At 50.1% G+C, this 26,590-nt stretch overlaps 1 protein-coding gene across 3 annotated transcripts; it reads left to right on the forward strand.

Annotated features, from left to right (window-relative positions):
• The first annotated feature begins 350 nt into the window (after positions 1-350).
• SLC44A2 (solute carrier family 44 member 2) lies at positions 351-26,590 on the forward strand. Of its 3 annotated transcripts, none has more exons than XM_045852991.1 (22): positions 351-477; positions 14,743-14,791; positions 16,888-16,961; positions 17,090-17,174; positions 17,760-17,844; positions 18,022-18,132; positions 18,204-18,264; positions 18,354-18,477; positions 18,594-18,677; positions 18,771-18,883; positions 20,206-20,337; positions 20,434-20,533; positions 20,611-20,703; positions 20,876-20,963; positions 21,530-21,792; positions 21,878-21,972; positions 22,584-22,687; positions 22,793-22,866; positions 22,955-23,025; positions 23,172-23,260; positions 24,387-24,471; positions 24,907-25,294. In XM_045852991.1, the coding sequence occupies exons 1-22, from the start codon at positions 447-449 to the stop codon at positions 25,026-25,028; spliced, it is 2,133 nt and encodes a 710-aa protein (XP_045708947.1). In that variant the 5' UTR covers positions 351-446; the 3' UTR covers positions 25,029-25,294. The 3 variants fall into 3 exon arrangements, with proteins under 3 accessions (XP_045708947.1, XP_045708946.1, XP_045708948.1); XM_045852990.1 differs by lacking the exon at positions 351-477 and adding an exon at positions 14,068-14,249; XM_045852992.1 differs by lacking the exons at positions 351-477; positions 24,907-25,294 and adding exons at positions 14,070-14,249; positions 25,302-26,590.

Here is a 26,590-nt window from a genome sequence, read left to right on the forward strand (position 1 = left end):
TAATCTTTCTGCCAGAGAACAATCTAACTCATGGCACCAGGCTTGGTGTTACCAAAGGCAACTTCTTGCCAATCTGCTGAATGAAAAATGGCATCGTTTCGTCTGTTCACTGGCACTCAGAGAACGCTCAATATCTATTTGACCAATGAATTGGTGGATGGAGGAATGAATGAATGACGACTGTTCCTTGCGCACGAAACAAACCAAAAGGGTCTCACACGAGTCCCGACAAGAAACAAAGGTTGACGTCCCACCCTCTCCCAAGCCCGGCCCCGCCTCGGGCCCCGCCCCCACCCGCGCAGGGCTCCCATTGGAGAGGGCACGCGGAGCGGGCAAGCGGGCAGGGCGGAGCCAGACCGGGGCGGGGCACGACAGCCCGCAGAACCTCCCGCCCGCCTGGGCTGGGGTCGCGCTGGCTCGGGTTCCTCTCCCGGCCCGCCGTGGCCATGGAGGACGAGAGGAAGGACGGAGCCTACGGTAGGACCTGCCTCTGTACCCGCGGCCGCCTTTGCTGAGTTGGGGGTGCTTGGGGGAGGTAGACATCTGACAGCTTAAAAACCCGCGCTGCTGCTGGGGCCCCCTTTTGCTTCTTGGGCCTGCATTCCTCTCTGCGCCGAGCCCACTCCCCTTCTTTCCGCCAGGTTGCCCTGCGTCCCCTCCCGGGATCCCCTGCTCTCCCTCCGTCTGATGGGCCGGTACGCACAGCGCATGCTCTGCCCGGGAGGTCCCGTTATCTGGGCGGCTCAGATGCCCGGCGGGGGAGGGGAGGCGCGGCGATCCGGGCTCGGGAAACGGACAGGTCCCCCTCCTCTTCCAGTCCCCTTTGTACATTGGTACCTCCTGCCCACATCTCCCTGTAAGTTGCCGTCCGGGCTTTTGGCCCAATGGGGAAACTGAGGCAAGACTGGACAGATCGAATGCAAGGGTGTAAGCCCATCCGGTCTTGCCCGCCGCGTGGGAAGGGCAGAAAACAGGGCATCTCCGGTGAGGGGGCAAGTAGGAAGTCGTGAACAATTGGCAAACTTTCCCTGTCCTGTGTAAAGGGTTGGGGGTGCCCCCTGCAATTTTGCAGGATCGAAACGACTGGAACCCCCTCCCGCGAACTCTGAGGGCAGTCTGCACCTCTGGAGCCCAGGGAATAGAGCCAAGATGAAGACCCTCCCCAACCACGCCCTACAGTGCTTTTCTTCCTCGGGTTCCCACGGCAGGGCGTGGATGGGGGAAACGGTCCTCATATTCTCCTTTCTCTTCTACGTTTTGGGTCTCGAGGTCTGAGCTGGTCACGCCCCCGTGAGGCACTGCCCTGGGGCAATGGGGCCCTGCAGCCCCTCCTTGTCTGAGGGGAACTTCCTGGAAACTGTGAGACAATAGTCTTGGGGAAGGGGCCGGAAACCACTCAAAAATAAAGAAAAACAGGCCTACTAGAGCTGTGCCTGCCTTCCTCCCCCCAGGGACTGTGGCCTTAGGAGGCTGGAGAGAGACATTTGCTGGAGGCTGAAACCCTCCCTGCCCAGCCCAATCAAGAGAAAGACAGGGGGACCTGGCCACCACCCAGCTACTCCTTGCTTGAAACTGCCACTCTCTTAAGGGGTCCCCTTGTTCTTAATTTTGGCTCAGGCCCCAGACCCTGCAGCTGCCCTTGCTGTGGGTCCCTTGGGTGTGGCCAGCTATCTCTGATCTTCGAATTTTAGCCTGGGATCCTGGGATCCAAGCCTGGCCCTGCCTGCCTGTGGGTAGCACTTGAGGAATCTTTGGGCTCCATGAGGCCAGGCTGAGGTAGGGATGGGAAGACAGAGTGGACAATAATGTGATTCACCCAGCCTTGAATTTGGCCAAAAAGAGCCAGTGGTAAATGAGCCTGAGCAAACCCTCCCAGGCCCTGCCAGGCTCACACCCGAGACAGGGGACCTCTGGAAGCACGTCACATCTCAGCTATTTGTTGAGCGTCTTGTAGGTGGGGTCTAGACACCGAGAACACAACAGTGAACAAAGCAGGATCCTTGACCACAGGGAGTGGACAAGGGAATAAATATGTAATTCTAGGTTGTTGTAAGTGCTGTGGAGCAAAGAACATGCTGCCGAGTCTGTGGAGAAAGTTGTCTGGGATTATTTTAGGTGCCCGAGGGCTGGATGTTGAGCCGATGGCTGTGGGAAAATTTGGAAGAAGTTTCAGGCCGAGGGAACAGTAAACAAACCACACAGTTGCTTAATTATTCCTCTCTGCGAGGCTCAGAGGAGCCCAAGGTGGAGGCTTCAACTGGATCTTGCAGCCAGGCTCTCACCTCCTCCGAGGGGGACCACATGGCTTGACTCTTCCAAGTGGAGGAAGGTCTCACTTAGCTTGTAAAAGTCCATTCTCATCAGAACCAAAAACCTGGGGCACTTGGGTTGCCCTGTGAAGACCTGGCCAGAAAATAGAGACCTGTCCTTAGGGAACAGTGTGCAAGAGTGGCTCATATATCTCCCCCTTGTAGGTCAGTGCTTTCTGTGAATTTAGGAGACGACAGCAGACAGACACAAGCTCAGACTCTGGCTCTAACACAAGCTGTGTGGCCCTGAGCAGGTTGGTGACGTCTCTGAAACACTGTTCTCATCTGTAAGGCTGGGCTTGCTAGGAACCATTTGCCCAGTTCCTGGCAAGTTCTGTGTGCTCAGGAGGCCTCTGGGACTGGTCATACTGGGGACATGGATTTTCCATGAGCTGATAGAGAGGCAGCCCTGTCAGGACATGGACCAGGATGACCTGGGCAGGGCAGGAAGTTACCATCTCAGCAGACATCATGTCTGGAGGAAGGCAGTGGCTCCAAGGGAAACCCAGAAATGGCTTCTGGCCCGGATGGATGTCAGCACTGGGCATTGCTATCCTTAGCGTGAACCTCATGGAATAAGAATCTAGAACCTAAAACAATAGACTCTGATGGGGGATGGGGTGGACAAAAAAGAGTGGTGCTTGTTGTAAAAAAAGATTCCGTGGCTCATTTCCCTAGAGTCCAACTCAGCCCGTAATGCAGTCCTGGCACCTCATTTGGAAAACAACCCAAACAAGCAAACAAGCAAAAAAAATTTGTTGGGAAAGGGTATTTACTTCTTTTTTTTCTCTCTTTTTTAAGATTTTATTTATTTTTATTTTTAGAGAGGGAAGGGAGGGAGAGAAAGAGAGAGAGAGAGACATCAATATGTGGTTGCTGGGGGTTATGGCCTGCAACCCAGGCATGTGCCCTGACTGGGAATCGAACCTGCGACACTTTGGTTCGCAGCCTGAGCTCAATCCACTGAGCTACGCCAGCCAGGGGGGTATTTACTTCTTAATTGCAACTCTTCAAAAAAGAGATAGCCCAGACCACGGTGGCTCAGTTGGTTGGAGTGTCCTCCTGTGAACTGAAAGGTTGCAAGTTCGATTCCCATTCAGGACATATGCCTGGGTTGTGGGTTCAGTCTCTGGTCGACAGGTGCAAGAGGCAGCTGATCTAGGTTTCTCTCCCCTTCTCACTCCCTCCCTTCCCCTCCCTCTCTGTCAAAAAAAAGAAAAAAAAAACCTTGTTTAAAAAATAAATACAAAAGAGATAATATATAATATATTCACATGCTTCAAAATACAAAAGATACAAAGACTTTATAGCTTGATCATGAAAAGTCTGCTTCTTGTACCCTCTCCCAGCCCCACACTCCCTCTGGGAGAGCATCACTATTACAGCTTCTAATGTGGTCTTCCAAATGGAGTCTAGGCCTTAGAGCTTCCCGTGCAAGTATATACACATTCTTCAGTGTGTGTGTGTGTTGTTGTTGTTGTTTGCTTTTTACAAGAATGCCAGCAAATCCCTAGAGTGCTAGCTTCATGAGGCAGGAATGCATGTCTGTTGGTTTGAAGGTGCACTGGCAGTGTCTGACACAGTAGATGCTCAGCAAATATTTGTTGAAAGAAATGTGTTTGTTTCACATGCTGCTTTTTGTTTTTTCTTAATATACGTTGGAGATGATCTCTCACGTCAGTGCCTGGAAAGCTTCCTCAGTCATTTTTGACGGTTGCATCAAGTAGTGCATTTGCGGGTGGACCATCTTACATTTAATCAATCAAGGGGAATATTTTAAATGTTTTATTGAAGCAGAAAATTCATAGATAAAAGGGTTCGGTTCCTAAATTTACGAGGTTCCAGGAGTTTTCACACCCACATAACCAGCACCCAGTTTAGGAAAAAATATTACCAGTACCACAAACGCCCCTCATGCCCGAGGAGGGCCAATCAGTATTATTATTTTTTGTGTAGTAAAAATACATAACACAAAATTTATTATTTTAACTTTTTAAGTGTATAAAAAAAGAATATACAGCAGAGGTAATATGTGAACCACAAAGCTTAAAAATCCTTAACATCTGGCCCTAATCAGAAAAACATTTGTAGACCTCTGGTAAAGCATTTTCATCACCCTCAGGAAGTTCTCGTATGCCCTTGCCCCATCAATCCTCAAAGAAAGGGTTATTTTTAAATATGAATTTAACCTTATATAAACAAAATTAATATATTTTCTGTGGAGGCTGGAAATTAAAAATAAGCCCTCAACCTCACTGAAGAGTTTAGCCTCCACCTGAAAGAACTCTTCAGAAACCTCAGCCAGCTGCCCTCATCCCAGAGGTAAGGTAGCTGAGGAGTGGCCAGAACTTAGTCTCATAATTTCTGTGTGTGTATGGCATTTGTATCTTTTTATAGCTCCTCAGGCTGGTTTAATGAAAAGTCGCACTGTCCCCTCAGTAGGATACTATGTTCCCTTGTAAAAGGAAGTAGGTTTAACCTCTGATGGGAACAATGTCCGATTATGTTAGAACGTGTGACAAAACTCAGGGATAAAACTACAAATCTGCTTGTGTGTGTGAACAGTACACCGTGTCTAGAAGGAGGAGAGGGAAGTCAGTGAGAGGAACTGCCCCCAGGGAGAGGAAGAGAGGGCTCAGGGCCCCAGGGTCAGAGGAGAGTGGTGCCTCCTGGTCTGAGGTCTCCTTCTGGTGGAAGTTTTTTTATCTTGATAAGCGTACTGGTTACTTAATCTAAACAAGTTCATTCATAACCTCCCTTAGCAAACATTCGTGTAGGTACTGTGTACCCAGTTCTGCTCTGGATGCTGGAGACACAGCAGGCACTGCACTTGTGGAGCTGACATTCTGGAGTGGAAACCAGACAAGAAATTAGATGAATGAGGGAAATTCTTAGAATGACAGAGAAGGGCTCTGGAGAAAAATAAGACAGGAAAGAGGAGGTAGGAGTGATATAGAGGTTCTGGAGGCAGAGTTTAAAATCTTAAATGGAAGGATCAGAGAGGCCACCCTGAGGGTGACCAGAGCACAGAGGGAGCAGTGGAGTGTGTTTCGGGCCGAGGGCATGGCCTGTGCAAAGGCCCTGGGATGGGGCTGTGTCTGCTGCGGTTGAGGGGCAGTGAGGAGGCCTGTGTGGCTGAAGTACAGGGATGAGGGGTAGAATGGGAGGATGTGTGGGCTGGAAGTGTTGGAAGCAGAGCGTACAGAGCCTTTGGGCCACAGGGAGGATTGGGGATTTTGTTCTGAGAGCTTCTGCAGCCATTGTGAGTTCTGAGCAGCGGAGGAGCCTGGCCTGACAGGTGTCATAGGTGCACCCTGGCCCCTAGGGGCTGCGATGGCAGAACCCAGGAAGCCAGAACAGAGGTGATAGATAACACTAGTTGAGTGCATAAATCCTCCAGTACCAGGGTGCTAAATGAACACATCTAAATGCAAAAAAAACTAGCCACAGACTCTTAGCCAGATTCCACCACCCAGCATTGGCTCTGTTCCAGTCCCAGTTCCATTCTTCCTAGTTCTGTACCATCTTTACCTTTCGTATCCCTGGACCTTTTGTACGTATCCCTCTATACCTTTCATATTCCTGAGCCTCAGTTTCGCTATCCATAAAATGGTGTTAACATCAGTTAACACCAGCTCCGTCTCCAGGGCTCAGTGAGCTGACAGTACAGCATTTAGCCCAGAGGCTGGTCCATGCAAATGCTCGGTTAATTGGAGTTATTCATCAAGCAAGTTTGAGAGCATGGTGTCAGGAGCAAAGTCCAAATCCCAGCTCCTGCTGGCTGTGTGATTTTGGGCAAGCAGCAGACACTTCCGAGCTTCAGGTTTTATATTGTACCATCTGCCCTCAGAGCCTTGTGGGGATGACATGAGTTTCCAGAAGTAAACGCCTGGCACACAGTAGGCACTCTAACTTTTGTTCTTAGCATTATGACGAGTAGATTCGCTTCCAGCTTTCCCACCCACATGCCGTAGCAAAACCTTTTGTCAAAGGATTTCATCTCTGTGTCTGGGATGCCCATTCCTCAGGCGCAGACTTCTGGGAAGGTGAGGGTGAGCCAGGCTGGCTGTGGAGGCGAGGCCTCGAGCCACTGTAGGCCTTGGGGACTTGGCTGGTATCTGGATGCCATGGGGGCTGGGTAGTACTGGATGTCCTGGCACCAGCATGATAACCAGGGAGCCTGTATTGGTTCTCTTATCTCCTATGCCTGCTGCTTGGGGTGACTGGCCGTTGTGCCCAGCAAAGCAGAGACCCAAGGGATATCTCTGCAACCCACCCCCACCTCTAGCCTGGCCTAATGACTCAGCTTTCCCACGCCTTCTCCCCTACCATTGTTGCATCTTTAGCTCTGTCTTTTCCAGTAACTGCCAAAGAAGAAGCCTGGGTTGAAGCCAGAGGGGCCTTGGCTTGTTTTGTAGATCCATCACTCACCAGCTATATGGTCTAAGCCAGCGACCTCAGTTTGTCTCCTCTGAGAAGTGGGACCATGCTCCTGGTTTGTTGAAGCCTGTACCCCAGATCTGTGCTAAGTGCTTTTGTAGCATCAGGTCCTGGCAACACCTACGCAGCAAATACAAGTTTTAGTCCCATTCCCCAGACGGGAAATGGCAGCCTAGAGAGGAAAAGGACATGGTTTCCTGCTCCGAGTTGCAGGGGCATAAATGACAGGCCTCACCACCTCCAGTTGTTACAAGGAGAGCACATGAAACACTCTTGCACACACGGACTCAGCACATAGCTTCATGGCCTAGAGATCAGGAGGTGGCAAATTCTGTAAAAGTTGAGAGAATAAAAATTTTCAGCTTTGCAGCCCATACTCAGTCTCTTGCTGCTATTCAACCCTGCCCGTACAGTGTGCAGGCAGCCGGATAGTATGCAAATGATCATGGCTGTGTGCTGTGGAAACTTGATTGGTGACCAGTAAATTTGAATATCACATAATTTTCACATAACAGAATAGCCTTTCTCTTTTGATGTTTTTGAGCCATTTAAAAATGTAAAGACTATGCCTCTGGGTTGTATGAAAACAAGCGATGGGTAGATACGCCCTGCTGGTGACATTTTGTCAACCCCTGGCTTAAGGACACTGTGATAGGCAGAATAGTGGTCCCCCCAAAGATGTCTGCATCCTAATTCCTGGAATCTGACCAGGTTACTTTACATGGCAAAAGGGAATTTGCAGAAGAGATTACATTAAGAATTTTGAGATGGGGCCCTGGCTGGTGTGGCTCAGTGGACTGAGTGCCGGACTGTGAAGCAAAGGGTTGCTGGTTCGATTCCCAGTCGGGGCATATGCCTGAGTTTCAGGCCAGGTCCCCAATTGGCTGGGGGGGTGGGGGGGGGATGAGAGGCAACCACACATTGATGTTTCTCTCCCTTTCTTTCTCCCTTTCCCTCTCTCTAAAAATGAATAAATAAAACCTCTAAAAAAAGAATTTTGAGATGGGGAAATTATCCTGAATTATCCAGGGGGGCCAAAAGGAAAGAGGGAGGCTGGGAGGAGTCAGAAGAGACAATGACAGTGGAAGCGGGTGTGGGCCTGATGTGAGTTCTGGCTTTGGGGACGAAGGAAGAGGCCACAAGGCAAGGAGAGGGGGCAGCTTCTGGAAACTGGAACAGGCAGGGAAAGAGAATCATTTGCAGAAGGAATGCCACCTTGCCAACATCTTGATCTTCATCCAGTGAGATACACTTTGGGCATCTGACTTCTAGCATTTACATTTTGGTGTTTTAAGCCACTTAATTGGTGGTGGTTTGTTACAGGATAGGAAGCTCATATAGACACTAACTTAGGAACTGGTGTTCCAGTTCTGTTGCTCACCATCTTTGTAGTCACCTTCACAATATTTCTGTCTGAGTCTCAGTTTCTGCATCTGTCAAAATGGGGCAGGGTGTACAGTGATAGGATCAACCTCACAAAGTTGCTCTAAGAATGCTCTGAGGTCAACTGTGTGATGTTTTAGAAGAGTGCCCGGCACATGGCAAACAGGTCTGTAAATAAATGGAGGCTTTGGGGATTTGTAGTTTTCTCATTACTACCTTGCAACATTGTTGCAAAGATTCAGCAAGTTCCCATCCTTCAGGGTTTGAGCAGGCTCATTATCAGAAACCATCAGTATTGGCCTTGCACCCCGCTCCTTCCCCTCTCACTAATTTTCCTGAGAGCGATTGGAACCCATCAGATAACAGTACCAGTGTTCCCTCTTGTGTTTCTTGAGTGCCCACCAGGCCAGGCCCTGAGCCAAGCCTATGCCAGGTGCCCCTCTCTGCATCTTCAGTTCCATCATACAGAAGGATAACTCAAGTTCACACAGCAAGGTCATGGCTCAGCCATCCACTTGGCAGCCACTGCTTTCCCTGAGAGATGTCTGCGATTTCCCTAAGTGTGTTCCCTTCCCCAGCCTGGCCTGGTCATGCTCCTGCCCAAATACCCTCAGTGGCTCCTACTCACCCATCAGACCTGGAGTGGGGACCCACCAGTAGCTGCTAGGCGATTGAGCAAGCTGCTTTCCCTCCCTGATCCTTGGTTTCTCCTGCTCTAACATGGGCTGATGACAGGACCTCCAGTATGGTGAAGAGCAGGGAGCCAGGGGCTGAAAAGCCCTCCTCTGTTAGCACCAGCTGTTAAGTGGCTGCTCCCGCTCTGCCAGTGTGGCTGCCATTTAGGGACATGGAAACTCGCAGTGCTCCTTCATCTCTCCTCCGCCCTCCTTACCAGTCTCACCTCCTGTCAGATGGTAGAAATATGCTCCTGTGTTTTCCCTTCATACTTGTAATCATTTTGAGTTTTTATGTGTTTGCATGATTAATCCACATGGAATTGTTTTGCTATGTATAGGGGGTGGAATTAACTTCATTTCCTTCCAAATGCAATCAAGTCTACTGACTGAGTTATCCTTTGTCTGCCAACTGGAAATTCCACATTTGGGATGTACTAAATTCTTCTATGTATAAAATGTATAAATTAATTTTTAGCCATGGCTGGTGTGGCTCAGCGGACTGAGTACCGGCCTGCGAACCAAAGGGTAGCAGGTTTGAGTCCCAGTCAGGGCACAGGCCTGGGTTGCACACCCAGTAGGGGGGGTGCAAAAGGCAACCACACATTACTGTTCTCTCCCTCTCTCCCTGCCTTCCCCTTTCTGTAAAAATAAATAAATAAAACCTTTAAAAATAAATTAATTTTTAAAATATGCACACCTGGAAAACTGGGCCGCGTTCTAATTTTCAGTCTTAGCCATACATTTGACCCATGAACAATGGGAGTAGGGTGTGCTGACACCCCACATGGCGGATAATCTGCATGTGACTTTTGACTGCCCCAAAACTTAACCACTAATAGCCTGCTGTTGACCAGAAGCCTAATTGATAACAAGTAGGCGATTGACACATATTTTGTATTTTATGTGCATTACATACTGTATTCTTACAATAAAGTAAGCTAGAGAAAAGAAAATATTACTAAGAAAATCAGCCCTGGCTGGCATAGCTCAGTGGATTGAGCGCAGGCTGCGAACCAAAGTGTCGCAGGTTCGATTCCCAGCCAGGGTACATGCCTGAGTTGCAGGCTATAACCCCCAGCAACCGCACATTGATGTTTCTCTCTCTCTCTCTTATCTCCTTCCCTTCCCTCTCTAAAAATAAATAAATAAAATCTTTAAAAAAAAAAAGAAAATCACAAGGAAGAGACAATACATTTATGGTACTGTACATATTTATTGAAAAATATCGAGAGTACGCCCTGGCTGGCGTAGCTCAGTGGATTGAGCGCGGGCTGGGAACCAAAGTGTCCCAGGTTTGATTCCCAGCCAGGGTACATTCCTGGGTTGCAGGCCATAACCCCCCAGCAACCGCACATTGATGTTCCCCCCCCCCTCTCTCTCTCTCTCTCTCTCTCTCTCTCTCTCTCTCCCCCCCTTCCCTCCCTAAAAATAAATAAATAAAATCTTTAAAAAAAAAAGAAAGAAAGAAAAATATCGAGAGTACGAACTGCGGCGGCCAGAGCCATGGCAGGGCAGGCATTTAAAAAGTTTCTGCCCCTCTTTGACTGTGTATTGGTTGAAAGGTGTGCTGCAGAAACTGTAACCAAAGGAGGCATTATGCTTCCAGAAAAATCTCAAGGAAAAGTATCTCAAGCAACTGTAGTAGCTGTTGGATCGGGCTCCAAAGGAAAGGGTGGAGAGATTCAACCAGTTCACTTGAAAGTTGGAGATAAAGTTCTTCTTCCAGAATATGGAGGAACCAAAGTAGTTCTAGATGACAAGGATTATTTCTTATTTAGAGATGGTGACATTCTCGGAAAGTATGTAGACTGAAATAAGTCACTATTGAAATGGCATCATGTGACGCAGTCCATTCCTTTGAAGTACTGAAATCTTTCATCATGTAAATAATTTCCGTGTCTCTTTTATAATAAATGAATGATATCCAAAGTAATGACATCCAGTGTCTTTTAAAACTGAATTTCACTGTACTGATATGTACTAACATTTCCAAATAAAGATATATAAACAAATGGTGAAAAAGAAAAGAAAGAAAGAAAAATATCCACATAAGTGGACTTGCACAGTTCAGACCTATTTTGTTCAGGGGTCAATTGTATATACATGGATTAGGTATGGTTGTTACTCATTCAACAAAACTTCCTGAGTGCCTGTTCTATGCCAGGTGCATGCTGGGTACTGGGGACACTGCCACAGACAAAACAAAAATATGAATCCCTGCCCTTGGGCATGCGGGCAGACAACAATCAATGCATAAATGTGTGACATGTCAGGTGGTGGTAAGAAACAAAATAAAATAAGGTGATTTAATGGCGGGGAACATGGTGCTGTTTTAGGTAGGATGGTCAGAGAAAGACTCTTCCAGGGTGTGCTCTTTGAGCCCAGGCCTGAAGGAGGTGGAGCCACGTGGACTTCTTAGGGAAGAGTTTACTAGGTGGAGGGAGTCAGTACAAAGGTCCTGAGTGGAGACTGTGCCTGGTGAGTTTTCAGTGTAACCAGAGGCCAGGGAGGCTGGAATGAAATGAATGAAGGGGAGAAAGGGAGGAGGTGAGGACCCTGAGGGGAGAGCCCCCTGTGGGTTGTAATGAAGAGCTGGGCTTCTTCTCTGAGTGAGGTGGGAGCCACGGGCAGGGCGGGGGGGAGGTTCAGGCAGAGGAAGGATGTGCCCTGACTCAGGTGTTTGCAGGCCGCAGTGGGAGGAACACAGTGTGGATATAAGGGTGAGAGCTGAGAGACCAGGGTGGAGATACCTGCCCTGGTCCAGGCAAGAGATGAGCACCGTGTGACAAGGGTTTGGGCCAAGGAGTGAGTGAGAAATGGTTGGATACTGGGTAGATTCTGAAGGTCGAGCTGATGTTAAGCAGAGAGACATCCCAGGCTTCTGGCCTGAGCGCTCTGGAAGACAGCTGCCATTTTTGAGTTGAGGCAGGTCAGGGGACCATCAGGTAGGGACTCGAATGTGGCAGTGCTGAGTGTGAGACACCCATGAAAGCCTTATGTGGGGCACTGGGAGACAGGTGTCTCAGGAGTGTGCAGCTTGAGGGCCAGGCCCTCCCCAGGGACTGCCATTTAGGCATCATCAGGATGGAGTTGGTGGAAGTCCTGAGTCTACATGAGTGACTCCAAGGGACTAAGTGTATCTGGGAAGAAAAGCAGCTGTGGCCTGGATACCACCCGGACTGGGTGGGGTGGGACTATCTGGCTTTGCAGCCAGGGACCTCAGGAACCACACAATGTCTTTAGGAGGCCTGGTCACTCAAGGCCATGGCTTGGAGCCTTGGACCTCGCCTGTTTGCTGAAGCCTGGGCCAGGGGTCAGGTCGGGCCTCCACAGCTATAGGCCACCAAGGGGTGTAAACTTTTTTGGGAATGCTGAGTTAGTGGTCAGAGTGGGGTAGGAGTCAGGGTGGTGATGGGGACTGGGAGGCAGCAGCTGTAATTACTGAGCACCGAGTGTATGTGACCACACTGAATAATCCCACGCTAACTGTATACCCCACACTGAATATACAGGATCCAGCAGAAGTAACGCCATTGAGTGTGGTTGGTGGGACACGCAAACGTCTTGCACGAGTTGGGCAGCAGTTTGAACATTTCACCTAAGATGTCACATGGTTTACTTGAGTATAATATTGCTATGTTACAGAATTACATGCTTACGATTTTATGATAAAAGATTTTTATGGGCCCTGGCTGGTGTAGCTCAGTGGATTGAGCACAGGCCTGCAAACCAAAGCATTGCTGGTTTGATTCCCAGTCAGGGCACATGCCTGGGTTGCAGGCCATATCCCCAGTATGGGGTGTGCTAGAGGCAACCATACATTGATGTTTCACCCCCTCTCTTTCTCCCTCCCTTCCCCATCTCTCTAAAATAAATAAATAAAATCTTTAAAAATAAAAGATTTTTATGTGATTAAAAAGGGGCATTATTTGTGTGGACCCTGTATATTTCTGCTGACTATACCCCATGCCAACTGTATGTGGTTAACTATACTGTGAAGTATACAACTGGCCCCAATGGCTGTTGGGAGATGCAGTCAGACTGAGGGAGTATATGATTTACAAGGGGGTAGATGGTTGGTGTCGGGGTACAGCCAGCTGACTTTGCACCCTCTGCCAATTGTATACTTCCAGAATGGCTGTACAACTTCATGCTGACTGTACACCTCCACCCCTACTGTGTACCCCACATTGATTAAACACCCCATGGCAATTGACTACCTCCGTGTCAGGTCTACGACTCCATACAGACTGTATAATGCCACTTTGACTACGCCTCATGCAGTGCCCCCCATACCTGCTGTATGCCCCCACAGTGGTTGAACACCCACACTGACAACACAGTAGGTCCATTCCAACTGTAAGCCCCATGCCTGGTGTTCAACCAGTTTCAGTTTCATACTTCAGCCCCATTTCACAGTTGAGGAAACAGGCTCAGGGAAGGCAAGGCCACACTGGCCTAGGTGTCTTCCTGCTCAGTGGGGCAGAAGGAACATTTAAACCCAGGGCCACCCAGTAAGATGTTGGTTGCTCCACAGGACACACAAGATTGGGTCTCGCTGAGAGTGACACACTGTAATTGGTGTCCACCCCAGGGCCTGCGCCCCAGAGGGACTCAATAAATACTAGCTCTACAAAAAATGGCTTCTGAACTTGTGATGGTGAGAGTGTGCAGGGATGATGAGCTCAGGTGTGTAGCTTTGGGTCTACAAATGGACCAGCTAGGGATAGTGCCAGGCAGGAATGTGGCATGGGGTCTGCTGGCCCCAACTCGCCAGTTTTCAAGAAACAGATCATGTGGATTTTTACATGGACTCTCCCCATGTTTAACTGTTGGCATTTGGTTTTTCAAAAATGCAGTCCCAAATGAAATACATACACTGGTTTGAGAATTTTCAGCTCAAGGACTTCACAGTTGGGTGTTTGGGGTCAGCCATCTGCCGGTTTTGCCCGCGCCGCCGCCCCCCCCCCGCCCCATCCCGGGTCTAGAAATCGACCTCCTTGTGCTTCAGTTTCCATACCTAGAGAATGGAGTGACAGACGCCCTTCAGGGTTGAGAGGTGTGTGACCTGGTGAGGGATTGGGGTGGGGGTGCCTAGGGGCCAGGGTGAAGACACAGGGTTCCCCGCGTGGGGGCTGGGGAGGGGGTGGGGAGGGCTAAATCCGGCCGGCCGTTGAGTGGCAGGAGCAGCTGCCGCCCCGCCCGTCCTCTTCTCTCTCCCTCTGTCGGTCGGTTGTTTGGCAGCTGCTCAGCTGGGGCCGGTCTGACTGGTTTGGGCTGCCCCGCCTGGCTCCTTGTCGGGAGGAGCCGCCGCCAGTTGGTCCTGCGGTCCCTCCCTCGGGACGCCCACGCGGCCAGACCCCTGAGCTGAAGGGGCACAGGAGCTGGCAGGCCGACGCAGGGATGGGGGGCGAGCAGCAGCATTACTACGGGAAGCACGGTAGGCAGCCCCACTCCTGCACCCTGGCCTGACCACTGGGCAGGAGCAAAGCGAATGCCGATCTCTGTAGCCACCCCCTACTATCACCTGCCAGCACCCCTCACCATCACCTGCAGGCACCCCTTACACCAGTCTTACTCCCGAGAGTGTCTCAGAGGTCCCTCCAAATCCCCTCACTCGAAGGGCCCGTTCTTGAAGCCCTCTCCCCAGTACTCCTGTGGGGTTTCCACCTTGGACTCTCCCATTTTTACCTAGTCCCCTCCCCAGTGGGTGGCCTCCAGCTGATAAATCCAATTAGCAACTCCTCCCCCAGCCCCCGACCGGCTCTGCTGGGGGCTTGAATGTTTTCTCTGCGGGAGTTTGGATGAGGCAGAAAATCTACAGTGTCTCTGAAATTGACTCCTGGGGCCAAAGATACCCCTACGAGCCTTCTGGGAGAAGGTGGTCGCCCAGCCCTTCTTGGCCCACCCACCTCTATCTTGCTTATTTTCAGGAACCCCACAGAAGTATGACCCTACCTTCAAAGGACCCATTTACAACAGGTAAGGGCTCTGGGTTTTGTGGGATGGAGGGGGTGTCAGCTAATACTGTCCCACCCCTGTTTCCTCATACTCTATCAGTTCTCCAACAAACTGGTGATAAGTTATTTGCAACTTGACGACGAAAGGCTTTCCAAAATATACAGAGCCCTTACAAGCAAATTTAAAAAACTCAGGCAACATACTGGGACAGGAAATAGACAATGAAGTTATGGAAAAATGTTCAAAGTTACTGGAAAGTAAAGGAATAGAAAGAATTTAAAACAATAACCAAATAGAATTCCCTATCACAGATTTGCAAAGATTAAGTAGATTGGCAGACGTTCTGCTCTGAAAATAATGGTTGTGGTTTTTTAGAGGGAATTTGGAAATATGAAAATTTTATTTTGTTTTTTAAAAGACTTTATTTATTTATTTTTAGAGAGGGAGAAGGGAGGGAGACTGAGAACGAGACCAGCATCAATGTGTGGTTGCCTCTTTCATGCCCCCTACTGGGGACCTGGCCCACAACCCAGGCATGTACCTTGACTGAGAATCAAACTGGTGACCTTTTGGTTTGCAGGCCAGCACCCAACCCACTTAACCCCACCAACCTGGGCAAAATATGAATATTTTTAATGTGCTTTTTGTTACAAAAGTTAAAATTCAAGGAAAAATAATTTTTTAAAAGATTTTATGTATTTATTTTTAGAGAGGGAAGGGAGGGAGAAAGAGAGAGAGAAGCATCAATGTGCGGTTGCTGGGGGCCGTGGCCTGCAACCTTGGCATGTGCCCTGACTGGGAATTGAACCTGTGACACTTTGGTTTGCAGCCTGCGCTCAATCCACTGAGCTACACCAGCCAGGGCTGGAAAAATAATTTTTATAAACCTTGAATACATGGACAAAAATGTATGAAATAGATGTCTTTTTTAAAATGGCAAAAATCCAAGTATCTGAATGTCCATCTGTTGCAACTAGTTAGTTAAGTTGCAGTGGATCCTTAGATTATAATATTACACAGTTAAGATGTACAAGAGTCCTAAATAATGGTATGGATCTCTCAATATATTGAGCAAAAAAAGCAAGACATGAAACAGTGGGTGTTTCATATCACACTCAAGGAAAAAAAAATTAACATTGGTACCTAATAAATGACACAAAGGACTCACATGAAATAATTAACAGGTTATTTATGTGCAGGGGTATGTGCGTGGGAGGGAGACTGATTTCTTTCTTGTATACATTCCCATTTTGTGGTTTTAATTTTTACCATGTTCACATTTTTTACTATGATCATATTTAATCTTTTTTTTTTTAGATTTTATTTATTCATTTTTAGAGAGAGGGGAAGAGAAGGAGAGAGAGGGAGAGAAATATCAATGTGTGGTTGCCTCTCATGTGCCCCCTACTGGGGACCTGACCTGCAACCCAGGCATGTGCCCTGACTGGGAATCAAACTGGCAACCCTTTAGTTCGCAGCTTGCGCTCAGTTCACTAAGCTACACCAGCCAGGGCTGATCATATTTAATCTTATACAAATAGTTTAAATTTTTGAAAACAATAGGTAATGCTGATAAAGAGGTGGGAAAATGGATACTCTCAATCAGAAGAGCACTGCACATTGCTGCAACCTACTTTGAGGACAGTATAGTATTAGGCATTAAAATCTAAAATGTATGTGCCCTTTGGTATATAACATTTGCATAACTCAGGAGCATGTATCTAAATAACACATAGCTATGAGTGTGTGTACAGGGTTCAATGGGTCTGTGAGGCTCTGGCCCAATAGCTCAGTTGGTTAGAGCAGTAGTCCCCAACCTTTTTGGTGCCAGGGACTGGTTTCATGAAAGACAGTTTTCCCATGGATTAGGGGTGGGAGGGGGTTGGTTTTGGGATGATTTAAGTGCACTACATTCAAGCTCACCTCCTGCTATGTGGCCGGGTTCCTGACAGGCACTGACCAGGGGTCCATAGCCCAGGGGAAGGGGGGGATGGGTTGGAGACCCCTGGATTAGAGCATTGTCTCTATAATGCCAAGGTTGTGGGTTTGATCCCCCATCAAGGTCCTGATACTCAGGACCCCAAGGCTCCCACCCTGACTTTGTCCCTTACTCCCAGGGGCTGCACGGACATCATTTGCTGTGTGTTCCTCCTCCTGGCCATCGTGGGCTATGTGGCTGTAGGGATCATAGGTGAGTAGAGAAGGGGACAGGACTTAGGGTTCCAGGGTGAATGGGCAAGCCACAGCCTCTGGGAGAGGAGCGGGGCTGGTGCTGAGGAGTGGCAGGCACTGCCTTAGCATCTCTGCATTCTTCCATAGCTTGGACCCATGGAGATCCTCGAAAGGTGATCTACCCCACTGACAGCCGAGGCGAGTTCTGTGGGCAGAAGGGCACGAAAAATGCGTAAGTCTGGCTCCTGGGGGCCTGATGGGTCTGGTGAGGAATGGGCAGGAGGGCTTTATGAACTCTGGAGAGAAGATTCTAGGTTTCTCCCACCTCCATCCACCCATCAGTTAGTCCAATCGACAGATATTTATAAAACTCCCACCATCCCCAGCCACTGTACTAGGCCTTGGGGACAGCATTAAATGAGACATTAAGAGTCTTGTCCTCTTGAGGCCCATGTTTTATGGGAGAGACAGAAAGGAGACAGTATCGGATCCAATGTCAGGTGGTAGTGAGAAGCTGAGGTAAAGGAGGGAATTCTTTTACTTCACCTGTAAAAGTGAGGGCTATACCACTCTCTGGCTATGTGATGTAGTGTAAATGTCTGAGACCCTCTGGGCCTTATTTTCCCATCTCCAAAGTGGGGATTATAATAGTCCCATCGTAACAGGGCTGCTATGATGGTTAAATGAGCCTGTATGTGTGTAGAGCTTAGAACAGCACCTGCTATGGAGTTGCTGCTGCTGTAGTTAATTACTGTTAGTTTCATGGAGATATTTCATGTAAGGTGGTTGAGTTTTCACCTCCGTTCCCCAACCCCAGGAACAAACCCTTCCTGTTTTATTTCAACATTGTGAAGTGTGCCAGTCCCCTGGTCCTGCTGGAATTCCAGTGTCCCACCCCCCAGGTAACTTGTCCCCTCCTCATCCCTTCTCTGTCCCCCATTTCCATCACCAGGTCCTTTTTCCCTGTAGTGATGGGTTCTCACCCAGCTTTTCCTTTTTCCTTGGCAAACCCTCTGTCTGAGTGGGAATCAGGCATCTGACCCCACCCCGCCCTGCCTCTTGCCCCCTCTCCTTCCAAGATCTGTGTGAAGAAGTGCCCAGACCGATACCTTACCTTCTTGAATGCTCGAGTTTCCCAGGACTGGGAGTACTACAGGCAGTTCTGCATACCTGGCTTCCAGGACAACAAGGTGAGGGGTGCCTAGGCAGGGCCAGGTAGAGGGTGCTGGTCTGGGGATTAACTGCCCCCATCTCTTAACAGGGTCTAGCTGAGGTGCTTCGGGATGGCGACTGCCCCGCTGTCCTCACTCCTAGCACACCCCGTGAGTCTGGAGTCCTGTGAGCTTGGGTGGGGTGCGGGGAGGTGTCAGGGGCTCAGCTTGACTGCTCTCCCATCCTTTGCTCCATGCAGTGGCCCAACGATGCTTGCCAGCCATCCACGCCCACAAGGGGGTCCTCATGGTGGGCAATGAGACAACCTATGAGGATGGGCATGGTGGTCGGAAAAACATCACTGAGCTGGTTGAGGGCGCCAAGTGAGGACTGAGGCCCACCATCCCAGTATTGCGCTTTCCTGGGAGGGAGAGGGCATCCCCTGGGGCTGCACCCATCTGGTAGGGGTCTGACACTACCCTGGTCTGCCTTACCCCAGGAACGCCAATGGGGTCCTCGAGGCTCGGCAGCTAGCCATGCAGATATTTGAAGATTACACAGTCTCCTGGTACTGGATTATCATGTAAGATGGGAGGGACAGTGGCCTTTCCTGGGAGGGGCAGTCTGGAGCTGGTGAGAGGGTGAGGCCTGCTCATGCCCCTATTTTGTTCCCCAGAGGCCTGGTCATTGCCATGGTGATGAGCCTCCTGTTCATCGTGCTGCTCCGCTTCCTGGCTGGCATTATGGTCTGGGTGATGATCGTCTTGGTGATTCTGGTGCTGGGCTATGGTGCGTTTTCCCTCCCTTCCTACTTCTTTCCCTATAGTTTGAGAGATGCTCATGCCCTTTGACCTGGCACTGGTCCTTCAAGACTCCTCTCCTAAGCCATCAGACGTCCTCTATCTTTTGCTTGGCAGATTTGTGAAGATGTTCATATCAGTGTCATTTATGACAGCAGACACTGGAAAACAATCTCAGTGCTCTTTCTGGGGGCATGAGTTAAATCAGTCTTCCAAACTGGGGCCTGGGTCTGCATTTTATCGACACCAAAAGGCATTCACAAGTAGACTACTCGGGACAGTGCCTAAGGTTGCATGCTGTGTCACCAGGAAACTGGGGGTTCAAATACTGGTTCTGCCAACTCATCACTGACCTTGGGCAAATGATTCGACCTCCCTGTGCCTCAATTTCTTCTTCTATAAAATGGGATAATTAATATTTACTGGTTAGGCAGCTTAATGAGAAGAAGATAGTATGGGGAGGAGATGGGAGAGCTGAGGCCTGTGGAGCCTAGAGGTCAAGATCAAAACTCAGCGCTTTATATTCTGATTATTCATTTAAACTTTCCAGGAGGAAAGACGGCCCAATGTGCAACCTAATCTGAAAACACAGATATTAAAATATTCATGTCATTAGTGGTTTCTAGCTGGATGCTGGCATTTGAGGCAACTAGACTTTTTTTTTTAAATTTTATCTGTATTTTATAATTTCTTCTCTAATGAGCTAAGAGGAATGTTCAAGTTCCCTAATGCTGCCCTACTGGGTGTCAACACCCATGCCCCTCCTACCCATAAATCATTGTAACAAAGTTGAAAGGGGGTCAAGGGGAAACCTTAGGCCACACAGCATCCTGACACATATCCACGCATTCACCAAACATGTACTTCATGCCTGCTGTCTGCTAGACAGTTTTCTAGGTGCTGGGCTTATACCAATGAATGAAACAGGACAAAGCCTTGCTCCTGTGGAGCTTGTATTCCTGAGGGTATGGGGCAGATGGACAAGAAACAAACCAGAAACCCTCTAGCATGCCAAAGTAAAGAAGAGGGATAAGAAATTGGAGTGTGAGCGGGTAAGGTTCTAAAAAGGCGAAGGGTTTCTGGAAGTTCTCGTGAGAAGATGACATTCAGCGCAGGAGGATGTGGAGGATCTGATGGGGAGAGACTGTACCAGGAAGTGAGGACAGCAAGTGCAAAGGCCCTGGCAGGAGCAAACGGTGGCAGCCCCTCTCAGCCTCTGTTTTTGCTTCTGTTAAATCAGGGTGGTTGTACCTGCTTTGCTGTGTTGAGGGAGTAGTCAGCAGGCTGTAGCGTGGTGATTCCTGTGTGCAGGCATATTTCACTGCTACATGGAGTATACCCGACTGCGTGGTGAAGCTGGCTCTGACATCTCCTTGATGGACCTCGGCTTTCAGACAGACTTCCGTGTGTACCTGCATTTGCGGCAGACCTGGATGGCCTTCAGTGAGTCCCAAATCCCCATTTCTGCCTCTAGTCAGGTTTGGGAGAGAGTGGGGACCCAGGCAACTGGCAGACTTGGCCACTCTCTGCTCTCTACAGTGATAATTCTGAGCATCCTTGAGGTTGTTATCATCTTGCTGCTCATCTTTCTACGGAAGAGAATTCTCATTGCCATCGCACTCATCAAAGAAGCCAGCAAGTGGGTGCCAAGGTGTTGGGCTAGGGTGACCCCAGGGCTGCTCAGGCCCTGATGCCCATGCCTCTGCTCCTCCCCAGGGCTGTGGGATATGTGATGTGCTCCATGCTGTACCCACTGGTTACCTTCTTCCTGCTGTGCCTTTGCATCGCCTACTGGGCCACCACTGCTGTGTATCCACTGTCAGACCCCACTTCCTAATCCCAGGGATGGCTAAACATCAAACTTGCCTAGAAGTGACCTGCAGCTTCAGGCAGGTCCAAAACTTGATGGGGGAAGGGATCCTTTCCCATAAGCCTTTGGAGTCCCCCATCTTAAATCTTGGGCTCCTTAACAAGTCTCCAGCTTCCTGTCCACTTCCAATGAAGCCATTTATAAGGTCTTCGATGATGTCACCACCTGCCCAGTTATTGGGAAAACCTGCAACCCTGAGGTAGGTGTCCAGAGGTGGGGTGTGGCTATTTCCCCAGCAGCTCTAAGAGGATCTGAAACCTTTCATCTGAACTTGAGGACCATTCATCAAACATTTGGTGCCTGCTGTCTGCCCTGTGCTGGATATGAGGGGCGTGGAGGAGAAGAGATCCCACTTGGCAGCTCCCACACCCCTCTCTTAACCCAGTGATGACCAGTTCTTGCTTCTAGAACTACTTCTTTGCCTTCCACAATCCCCTATCCTGACCCCTCTGGTCCTCATACTGATCTCTGCCACTCCTGTACTGTCCATGTGGCCAGCCCACTGACACATGACCCCACCCTGATCTCTAAAATAGCCTATGCTACTTCACTGACACCCATTGAAGTCCATTCCATAATCCCATAGTTTTGTTTCTAGAACCCCTTTTACAAGCTTTAATCCGGAACCCCCCACCCCTTGACTTAACTCTGATCCCCATGACTCTTGTCCCACCCCATGGTATTGCTGACCCAGACCTACTGCCCACAGCCCACTCTGACCCCCAGGTCCCTATGTTGTGACTGGGCTCTGTGTCCCTCCCACAGACCTTCCCCTCCTCCAATGAATCCCGCCTATGTCCTGGAGCCCACTGCCAGTTCGCCTTCTATGGTGGTGAGTCAGGTTACCACCGGGCCCTCCTGGGGCTGCAGATCTTCAATGTCTTCATGTTCTTCTGGCTGGCCAACTTTGTGCTGGCGCTAGGCCAGGTCACGCTAGCTGGAGCCTTTGCTTCCTACTACTGGGCCCTACACAAGCCAGATGATCTGCCTGCCTTCCCACTCTTCTCTTCCTTCAGCCGGGCGCTCAGGTGAGACCCCAGGTGGGCTAGTGGTGGGCATGAGATGGGATGGAGGAGGCCTTGTCCAGCCACTGACCACGTGCTTGGCTTGCAGGTACCACACAGGCTCCTTGGCTTTTGGTGCCCTCATCCTGGCTGTTGTACAGACCATCCGAGTGATACTGGAGTATTTGGATCAGCGCCTGAAAGGTGAGGCCTAAATGCTTGGGCTTTGGCCTTAAACTGGGGAGGGGAGACTGAGGGGCTAATCAGAATTGGTTCTTGCTTGGGGGTGAGGCTAAAGTGATGGGACAGTGGTTGGTTTCTGACTATGGGGGTTCCTGAAGGGCTTGGGTGATTGGTTTCTGCCATGGAGATCCTGCTGAGGGCCTACTGGGTAAAGGATCTTAGCTCTGAGGGTGCAGGGCCTATAGGTCTGGGCCACTATTGGTTCCTGAAGAGAGAGGATTGGGCTAGGACTTGTTCGTTCTGAGGAGGGCAGGGCTGAACTACTTTCTTTGTAATGGAGGAGCTGTGCGGCTGGGGTTAATTGAACTATGGGAGCCTGCTAGGATTGGCGTCTGCCTGGGAGGTTGGGCCAGAGCAGTGGTGTGGGTTGTGATTGGTCCCTGTCTCAGAGGCTAGGCTTGAAAAGCTCCAGTATTGGGTCCTTCATTAGAGGCATCTCCCCCATATGTCCTAGATCAAGGAGTTTCCTCTGCTTGTTTCTGAGAAGGTGGGCTCCAGGAGTCCTACAGTGTGGCAAGTGTGCATAATGAGGGGGTATCCCCTCACCTTCATATCCCTCTATTCTCTTCCAGCTGCGGACAATAAGTTTGCCAAGTTCCTCATGACCTGTCTCAAATGCTGCTTCTGGTGCCTGGAGAAGTTCATCAAATTCCTCAACAGGAATGCTTACATCATGGTTTGTAGGCCCAGGACCCAGAACCAACCCACCAGCTTCTGTTGGGTGGGAGGAACCCTCATTCCCACCTAAGGGTCCTGATCCTTCCCTCCTGCCTGCCTCCAGATTGCCATCTATGGTACCAACTTCTGTACCTCAGCCAAGAACGCTTTCTTCCTGCTGATGAGAAACATCATCAGGTCAGAGAAAATGCTATCCTCTCGCCATCTCCCACCTTCCCCAGTCCCTGAGCCAGTGTTCACACCTGCTCCTCACTCTCCCTTGCAGAGTGGCTGTCCTGGACAAAGTTACTGACTTCCTCTTCCTGTTGGGCAAACTTCTGGTTGTGGGTAGTGTGGGTGAGTGCTGTTTGCCCAGCCTGCCTGGCTGTGGGAACCTATTAGGCTGTGGGGTCCCCTTGTCTTCTGTGGTGGGTTGGATCTTTGTGGGGATTACTTCCTTTAGCCAAAACCCTCAGCTGTCTTGCTTTTGTCGCCCTCTCCAGGGATCCTGGCTTTCTTCTTCTTCACCCACCGTATTAGGATCATACAAGACACAGCACCTTCTCTCAATTATTACTGGGTCCCTATAATGGTATGAAACTCTGGGGATGGGCAGGTGTCGGGGGAGAAGGAGGTACTGAGACTCAGCTGGACAGATAGAGGTAGGGGTCAGAAGTAGGGGATTGGTTATTTATTCCTACAAACATTTACTAAGCACATACTATGTACCACGCACAGAAGACTTACAGTTTAGAGGTGAGCAGACATTACTCAGTAACAATGTGGGTGGATACACAAGTACAAACTGGTACATGCCAGAGGGCAGAATTCTGGGGAAATTTGGAGCTTGTAGGGGAAGAATTTTGCAGGTCTGGGAGTCAAGGCAATTTCACTGTGGATGTGATATCAGATCTAAGGCCTGAAGGAGAAGCAGGCAACAACCAGGCACAAGGAACAGGTACAGAAGCCCGGAGGTGGGATGTACCAGGCAGGAAACCCATGAGGCTAGTGTGGAGGGAGGTAAGGGCAGGGAGGTGACAGGCCCTGGAGGGGTTAAGTCATCACCCCTAGGAAGCAGGAAATCTGAGTAAAGGCCTTGGAGCTCTATGGCCTAGATTTTTATCTTAGTCCTCTTTGCTAGTTCTAGGATGTGTAACTTTGGGCAAGTTATTTAATCTCTCTTAAGATCCACTGGCTTCAGTCAATAAATGTTTATCAGGTACCTGCCAAGACCTTGTGAGTCACCAGATTACTGGGGACATTACAATAATCGAGAGACACAGTCCAAGTGGGGATGTGGGCGTTGTACCTGTAATGCCCTAAACATGCATAAAATTGCAGCCAGAGGAAGATCTCAGAGGAGGGGTGCCCAGTACTAGGAGAGCATAAAACAGGTTCTAGATGTCAGAGGCAGCTTCTTGGAGGAGGTGGTACCTGAAGACTTGATGTTTGAGTTTAAAGTGAACAGTGAGGAAGCAAAATAAACTAGACTAAGTCAGGGCAACAGCATGTGCGAAGGCCCTGGGATTGAAGAGAGTAAAGCCTGCCCTGTGGATGGTAAGGCCCTGCACACAGGGGCGAGGAGTTCAGTTGGTTGTTGTTCCAAGGAGGGCTAATCAGCAAGAATGAACTGTGATTCCTCCTTGGGAGGGGCTGCGTGGGTGGGAGTCATCCTGGGCAGCAGTTGGGAGGGAAACAGCTCCTGTCCCCTCATGCAGACCGTGATCGTTGGTTCCTACCTGATTGCCCATGGCTTCTTCAGTGTCTACGGCATGTGTGTGGACACACTGTTCCTCTGCTTCTGTGAGTGACCCCTCACCCCAACGCTTGCTGGGCCCTGACTCCCTTCTCCCCTCTGGGCAGAACATCTTTCCATGGGGCTATACATTCACCTGCCTGATGTGCCCAGCTTCCCAGGGACTGGTTGTCCCTGATCCTAGGGCCCTGGCATGCCCTCTCAGCCTCTTCCCTGCGCTCCGAGCTGCTCTGCCCTGTTGTCCCCTGGTTTAGGCTACAGCTGGAAAGCTCTGCCCTGGGCCCTTGGCTTCCGAGTTTCCAGCTTTGTTGGGGGGTATCTGTGGCTGCCACTAACTCTGGTCTCTCAATCTGTCTGTTTTTGTTTTCTCTTCTCTTCCTCTCCTCCATGCCTGCTGGCTTCCCCGTTCTTCCCTGCCTCCCTCTTCCCCTCCCTTCCTGACCACCCCATTTTCCCCCTGCCGGTGCCTGGGGGGAGCCCAGGTGAGGACCTGGAAAGGAATGACGGCTCTCAGGAGCGACCCTACTTCATGTCGCCTGACCTGAGAGACATCCTGTTGAAGGGGAGTGCGGAGGAGGGGAAGCGGGCAGAAATCGAGGAGTAGGAGGCGTAGAGGAGGGAGGCCAGCTTGCGGCTTGGCAGGCCTCCTTGTTTCCTCCCTGTAGACCGGGGGTGCATGCGGGGCTTCCTTGCCTGGGAGTGTGGGGAGCGTGCGTGTGTCCCATTCCCAAGCCCCCAGTAGTCTGCTCCTCTCCAGTCCCAGTGTGTCTTGCTTCCTAACCCTCTGAGGCTTCTGAGGCCCCTGCCCACCCTGTCCCCAGAGGCTCCTGCCTGTGAGCTCCCCTCACGCCACCTGCTCTGGGGTCTCTCTCTGCAGTGGAGGACCTGGAGAGGAATGATGGCTCGGCCGAGAGGCCTTACTTCATGTCTTCCAATCTCAAGAAGCTTTTGAACAAGACCAACAAGAAGCTGGCGGAGTCTTAAAGGCCCCACCTTCCCTCACCTCCCTGTAAAGTCTCACACTGGGTGCTCTGCAGCTGGGTCCAAACTGCCAGCTCATTGGGCTGACCTGAAGTCCAGTCACTGCCACCCCCCATCATCCAGTTACCACCAGTTTCTGGGGACCTGGAGAATTTGTGACATCTTCCTACACCAAGGGTCAGTCAGACTTTTCATGGTGGCCTCCACAAGACTGAGCGATGACGCGTCAGTCCAGCCCTCAATGGCCTGGATGGGAAGAAGCCCCATGAGGGCTCTTGATGTGTCTGGCATGCGATGGGATCCAACCTCCATGGGCTGCCTCAACCTTCCTGTTCCCTCTTATGGTGGGATGGTGTTTGTGTCTGTGGGAGCCATGGCCACAGTAAGCTGCAGCTCCTCAAGGCCCTGGTTCACGGAATCTGCTCAGCCAGAATTGAGCCTCTTCTCATAGCTGAACAACTGGCTCACAGGCCGCCACATACATTTCTTTATTATTTTTTTAACCTGGCTATGCATTAAAGGGTCTATTAGCCTTTTTTTTTTTTTTCTGTCTGTCTCAGCAGCTAAGATGGGGCCACTGAGGAGTGCCTTCTGTTACCTGGTATGGCTGCAGTGGGGTATGGTATGAATGCCCAGGTGGGGGAGTCTTGTGGTCGGTGGGGGGCAGCAGCATGCCCTGTTGTTGGGAGATGAGGGAGTGATAGTGTTTGGTAGGCTGCTTTGAGCAGGCGGGAGGAGACTGCTAACAGCAACCTAATGGAAACCTGCTGGCTGGCTGGAGGAGCTGGGCTGAATTTTCTCCCCATCCTCTGCCAGTTACTGACACAGCTCTCTTTGTAAGAGAGAAAAGAAACTGAATCCACCCAAGGGACAATTTCAGGGGAAGGGATGCAGGGCAGATGCCACATGCACACTGGGCCCCCCTGCCCAGTCACCTCATCTTGAGGATCCTTTTGCCAAATTTGTTGAACTTGGGACCTGGTTTCCTGGTTCCCCCTTCGCCCTACCTTAAGGCCCCCAACTTCATGTCTTGGTTCATCTGCACCGTTCCAAGATCCTGGAGAGGGAGAAATTCCTGCCTGGGTCTCCATGTGCTGTGCCTGTTGCCAGCCCTCCCTCCCCTGTCTGTCCACACACCCTCGCGTGTAACTGCATTCCAACCACTAATAAAAGTGCCTATTGTAA

This window comes from Phyllostomus hastatus, unplaced genomic scaffold, assembly GCF_019186645.2.
Source record: "Phyllostomus hastatus isolate PE091 unplaced genomic scaffold, TTU_PhHast_1.1 phas_contig_98, whole genome shotgun sequence".
NCBI lineage: Eukaryota > Metazoa > Chordata > Mammalia > Chiroptera > Phyllostomidae > Phyllostomus > Phyllostomus hastatus.

What these genes read in the sequence shown, in the direction of transcription:
- SLC44A2 (XM_045852990.1), top strand. Translation starts at nt 14,213, where the DNA reads ATGGGGGGCGAGCAGCAGCATTACTACGGGAAGCACG. An exon ending in TACTGGGCCACCACTGCTGT is followed by an intron (nt 20,704 to 20,875) that starts GTATCCACTGTC and finishes ACAAGTCTCCAG; the next exon opens with CTTCCTGTCCACTTCCAATG. An exon ending in TCTGGTTGTGGGTAGTGTGG is followed by an intron (nt 23,026 to 23,171) that starts GTGAGTGCTGTT and finishes CGCCCTCTCCAG; the next exon opens with GGATCCTGGCTTTCTTCTTC.